The 5,598-nt window shown below is 28.3% G+C and overlaps 1 protein-coding gene and 1 long non-coding RNA gene across 3 annotated transcripts; one reads left to right on the forward strand and one right to left on the reverse strand.

Moving 5' to 3' along the window:
- Nucleotides 1-461: 461 nt before the first annotated feature.
- On the reverse strand, nucleotides 462-2,989 carry LOC122527679 (leucine-rich melanocyte differentiation-associated protein-like). 2 transcript variants are annotated; one of them, XM_043652066.1, is made up of 4 exons: nucleotides 2,837-2,989; nucleotides 1,562-1,813; nucleotides 1,179-1,439; nucleotides 462-1,045 (listed from the first exon to the last, which is right to left on the reverse strand). In XM_043652066.1, exons 2-4 carry the CDS (start codon nucleotides 1,750-1,752, stop codon nucleotides 811-813), a joined length of 687 nt encoding a protein of 228 aa, XP_043508001.1. In that variant the 5' UTR covers nucleotides 1,753-1,813; nucleotides 2,837-2,989; the 3' UTR covers nucleotides 462-810. The 2 variants fall into 2 exon arrangements, with proteins under 2 accessions (XP_043508001.1, XP_043508000.1); XM_043652065.1 differs by lacking the exon at nucleotides 2,837-2,989 and adding an exon at nucleotides 2,315-2,498.
- LOC122527682 lies at nucleotides 2,601-3,291 on the forward strand. The gene is made up of 3 exons (XR_006306388.1): nucleotides 2,601-2,714; nucleotides 3,022-3,109; nucleotides 3,201-3,291. It is a non-coding gene; the product is annotated as an uncharacterized LOC122527682 (long non-coding RNA).
- The last annotated feature ends 2,307 nt before the right edge of the window (nucleotides 3,292-5,598 follow it).

Genomic DNA, 5,598 nt, shown 5'->3' on the forward strand with positions numbered 1-5,598 from the left:
AATATATTTTTAAAAACTGGAAATAGGAAAGTCTCTCACAGAGACTTTTATATTTGTTAAAACGTAAATTTAGAATTCAATTTTTTCCAAATAAAGCGATCCGAAATTGTGTACAAAAGATCTGTTGTTTCTCCGATATTCTAATCATCTTTCGATAAGAAAAGAATTATGTTTACGATAAATGTAAATAAAAACAAGGTTTAAGTTTATGTAAATACACTATTTCGTATTATCGCAAAAAATAATAAATTAAGACAATATCATATTGTAATATTAATATCTGAAAGTAAAAAGTAAAATAAAGATGAAATAAAGATACGAAACAAATTAAATTGTTAAAAAAATTAGGAAATTATTTTTAAAAATAAAAAACTGGGATAAATATAAAACTATTAATCAAAAAATCATTTATTTTTATTCATCATCACCATTAGTATAAAATATTTCTGAATAAATACATACAAGTATATAACACATAATATTTATAAAAAATTATTGCAAAATTAACAATGTTACTGCTGAATTGTAATTCAGTTTTATTAATTAATAAAAATTATCGTGTGTATTATAAAATTGTATTGTAAAATTATTATATCCAAAGTACGAAAAAAAAATTAATATGATAATATAATTCTGTACACAGTTTGTTAAATTACACAATATATCTGTTTTGTTACTGCCCCATGTGGTTGCTTCTGTGTGTTTGTTTCTGTGAATAACGAAAAGTATATATCGTTCTAAAAATATTTTTTATCGTAACAAAAGTGGACAACTTTCAAGCAAGATTATATTCATTAGTATAATACTGTCTTAAACAATAAAGTTTGTTCCTCTCGATTTTAATTTATAAGGCAGTGTTGGTTTTAAAAATATATTTGCAATTTTGTGATGCAGGTGTTTAATGCATTCTGGAAGAGGAGCATATTCAGTTAGATTCTCTAAAAGTGGTCGCTTGAAAAGCCGTTTTGCCTCCTGGCGTTGTTCTGGAGTCACAGTTCTATCATCCAGATGTACCAAATGAGGAAACCAAGATATGACGTATAACCTTTTTTTTTATAAAAATATTTATGAAAATAAAATACACATAATATGCATATTCAGTGCATACAATCTAATAATGTTATCTACATTATTATTAACATGATTAATATCTCTCTAATTGCTCTAAATGTTCATACCTGTATTGAAGATAGTCATAAAAGGTACCACCATTTAAATAACTTGGTGCTGCCTTGTTTCCCATAAGGCATAAATATCTGAGGTTGGGTACGCTCTCATGGAGATTCTTAATAAATGGATATAATTCTTCTACATTATTATGATTTAGCCACAGAAGTTGAAGTGTTGGCATATGTGGAAACACTGTATGATTATCTATGTTATTATGGTCTAGGTTTAAAGATGTTAAATTTTCAAATTCAGCCAAAAATTGTAAATTTCTAAAAATGTGACATGGAAACAAATCATATTTTATTATAACTTTTGAGTATAGAAATGTTTCTTAAACTTGAGCATTAGTTTATACGTGAATAGTTATATTACATGTATAAATAATACATACCTACTAAACTTATTATGACTAATGTCCAGTGTATGTAGAGTATTACCATAATTTTCAATAATGTCAAATGGCATATAAAAAAGGTTTTCAAAAGCAAGTGATAAGGAATCTACAGATGGTTTATCTGAAGATAATGACTTTGGATGCCTACAATGTATATCTACAAATATTAATCTTCCTAAGGAAGTCATGGCAAATTGTTCCACTCCTTTTGCTTCTTTTTGTAAATCTAACTCATCACTGTAATCCAACCTGTAAAAAGTTATTCTATTTAATGTAGTAATTTCTTATATTGTAGTAATTTCTCTGATTCGGAATTCAAAATTCTTTCACACGTTTAATATTTTTAAAGATTTTTTAAGAAGTAACTAGTAAAAAGTTTTAAAAAATTCTAGAATATAAAATATATGTAACATATATTTGAAAAAATATAATTGATACTATCCAATTAAAAATTATCAACAAAAATATACTACATTAATAAAATAAAAACATTGATTATAAATGTTAGTGATAGCTTGATGCTATATTTCATTTCAGAAAGTTTATTTTACTATTTTATCTATTTTGTCAGCTTAGGAAAACGTGAAATTTCTGAAACCTAGAATTTTGATAATAGTTTCATTCCTTAATATGCTAAAAAATCTTTATACGAGAATAAACATAATAGAAAATTTACACGCACATAAATCCTCCATGGATATTTTAGAATGATTAATAACTTACTAATAAAACCTTAATTATAATACTTACATTATGCCTTGACTTATATCACACTACGGGGCAGTAACTTCAAACTAACAATCAACGCGTTAGAATCATGCAATACACTTTTCACTCACTACACTTATCTATACCATTCACCCTAACATTGGTTAAAGCTACAGCTTGCATTGACAGATAATATTGCGTAAATAGAAGATCGTGCAAGGCTGTAAGGCTTCAGTGTAATATGCAATGCATGTAGTGATTGGGTCAACCATAGTGAGTCTTCCTGTAGTTTAATTGATACTGAGCTCTCGTCCGTGAAGGTAGTACGTAAAAGTTATCGTTTATCTGATGACAATTAGCGATAAGATACGAACGAAACCGTTTCGTAGTTAAAACATTATCTATAGTACGAGTGATTCGAAGCAAGACGGAAAACATTGAGGTTAGAAACTGAGCATTACATAATGTTAAAAATATTAGGTCATGCATTGATGACACAGAAATATTAGTTATTCGCCAGAATGACAAGCATGAGGTTTAATTGAAATAACATCAATTACTCACCGAATTTTCCTGCATATCTTGTTTTCAAATCTTCCTGTAAATGAAACCTTGTATACTTTACACTATCGTGATGAGATGGTGCTGCCAGTTTAAATCCTGGTACACCGTTAAAGTAGTCGAGAATCGAACTGACCATTCTGAAATATCGATTGATCGTTTCGTCATTCTATTTCGTCATTTTTCAGTTACAGTTTGGCGGTAATCGTGTCCGTTACTTTCTTTAGTAGTGCGTATCAAAATGAATATATATTGCTGTTTAAAGAGAAAAATGAGGTAACGTTTGTTAAAATGTACATTTTATAAACATTTGAATGGTTGAGAGCTAGAATTTCTATAATTTCTATTCATCCATTAATTGTTTCAGTAACATGAACTGGAAGGATGTGTGGTCGCTGTGCAGAGGAAAAAATAAGGTAAGGTTTGTAAATTTATGACAATCTAAGACAATCAACGTAAGTTAGAATTTGTGTATTTTTACCTTTAACGTAAAAATGTTAATTGAATTAGTTTATGATACAATCAATCCTTTTAGAACATTTCTGAAAACATGATTCCCATTTACATTTACATTCCATGGTGGAAAAATTACGACCTCCTACAACATAGATGGGAGATATATATATATAGCACAACTTTCATATAGCATATATTTTTCTATTACACTGTTCCTGTTTTTTAAGTTTCGTTTAGCACACGAAACGAATAAACCGTGTTATAGAAGGATTGACTGTATTATATGATACAAAAAAATAAACATTAATAAATGGTGAAATTTAAATAAAATTAATCAAGCATACGACGAATATACTATGTATTTAACAATATAGATTCTAATACTGTGTTATAACGTTTCATTATTACATATCAGGTGCCAAATGATAATCCGATGCGAAATAATAATATTTTATATGAATTATTTTATAACACAGTTTGTAATATAATTTAGTTCTTCGTATTAATTTATTAAACAAATAATTTTATTAAACGAATAAATACGTAAAACAATTTTCCACGCGTCAGAAAGATTAATAGCATTGTAGCAACGAAATATAAGAGTACATGTACTGTGTATATGGGAATAATAATTTATCACAGAGCTGAAGTCCACAGACATCTTTATTTAAAGAGCTAACGTGCATTTAGCTTTTACATAACTCCGCTCGTATCGTTATCGGCACGTTTCACAGACAGTCACTAACACCATTAATATCTATATGCAACGCTGCACAGCAATGTTACACGAATTGATGACAATCGCCGGTCACAGTTGCCTTTTTGTTCAATAAAACTCGCGACAACAACGTGACATTTAAACTCCTATTGCTTTTGTCTCTTTTTTTTTTTTTGTCGATTTTACCCTTTCGTTACAGCAACCGCTGTAATAAACAACAGGGATTTATCGTTATGTATCGTCCGTAACAGATTGTTCCCGACTCTATTTATACGTTCATAGCACTTCGCATGCGCATTTGCACGGGCAGTGATTGATGATGAAAACGAACGCCAAAGCGATTTTTACAATACCACAGTAAAATTCGTGTCGAGAATTTTCTAACGACGGGCGTACAAATTGAATATCCCTTCTGTCTCTTGCGATTTCCACTCCCATTTCTTCACATGATTTACATTACATTACAAATCAATCTCGGGCTGCCTGCAACATCTCATTCATTTTTAATGCAGCAGTCTGTAACGAATATCATTTCAGTAACAATTGCGTTTATTGTAATGCAACCCTTATCCGTCCCCTATGTCAATAGATTGATAGATTTTTCTTATGAAATGTATTATTTTGCTGTACGTAACGTTTGCGGCACAGAGATCACAAAGTTCTGTGATATCTATTTTTCTGTAGAATATAACATGTATTTTTAACATTTTTGATAGTAAAATATGCTCAGCATTATATCAGAGTTGCACATAATATTCGTTTTCAGTATATAATTATTCGAATAATTATATTTCAGTTATGTATTCAATGTTATTACCTTTTCGAAAATGGATTATAGAGGTATCTATAATTTTGAACATAAATTCTCACACGTCACTCAACAAAATTAAAATGTAGTTACAATTGTTCAAAATGACCTGATCTTTCGCGATTGCGAACACCATACCATAATTTTAACTTCATTTATTTTCTAACATTTTCTGTTTTTAAATTTCTTCAACTTTTGCTAAATGACTCCTATTTTTCGAATATAACTTCTTTTTATTTACGAATCTATTATTTTTTATGGCGTCGCATAATTTCCATTGAGAATCAATTTGTCCTTATTAATTATTAATTCTGTGATTATAGAAGTCTTTGATTAACCTATTAAAGCTATATTTTATGGTTAGTAATACAATCAAATATTAATTTTTCATTTGGTTTTCTCATTATGTATAAATTCGTCATTTTAACTCTCGTCTGACCAATTATTTAAATATTTATTTAAATAACACGCGCATTATTAATTTCGCGTTAACTAAACTAGATGAATAATAAAATTAACACAAAAAATCGTATAAGAGAATTGTATTTATGTTAGTATAATATTTTCTTCAAAATGAGCAAGTGTTTGGTAATTTATGAATGGGAATGTAGTTGCAACAAATAAAAATCAGAAAAAAAAATCATAATGTTAGACAAAATTGAAGAAGATAATATAGGCATAAAATTAAACACCTGAATGTGAGAATAGGAATCTTATCTTAATAAAAAAATTTGAAAATTTAACTATTTATCTTCACATTATATTAGATTCTTATCAATTTGA

Source organism: Frieseomelitta varia, unplaced genomic scaffold (genome assembly GCF_011392965.1).
Source record: "Frieseomelitta varia isolate USP_RPSP 00005682 unplaced genomic scaffold, Fvar_1.2 scaffold_23, whole genome shotgun sequence".
Lineage (NCBI taxonomy): Eukaryota > Metazoa > Arthropoda > Insecta > Hymenoptera > Apidae > Frieseomelitta > Frieseomelitta varia.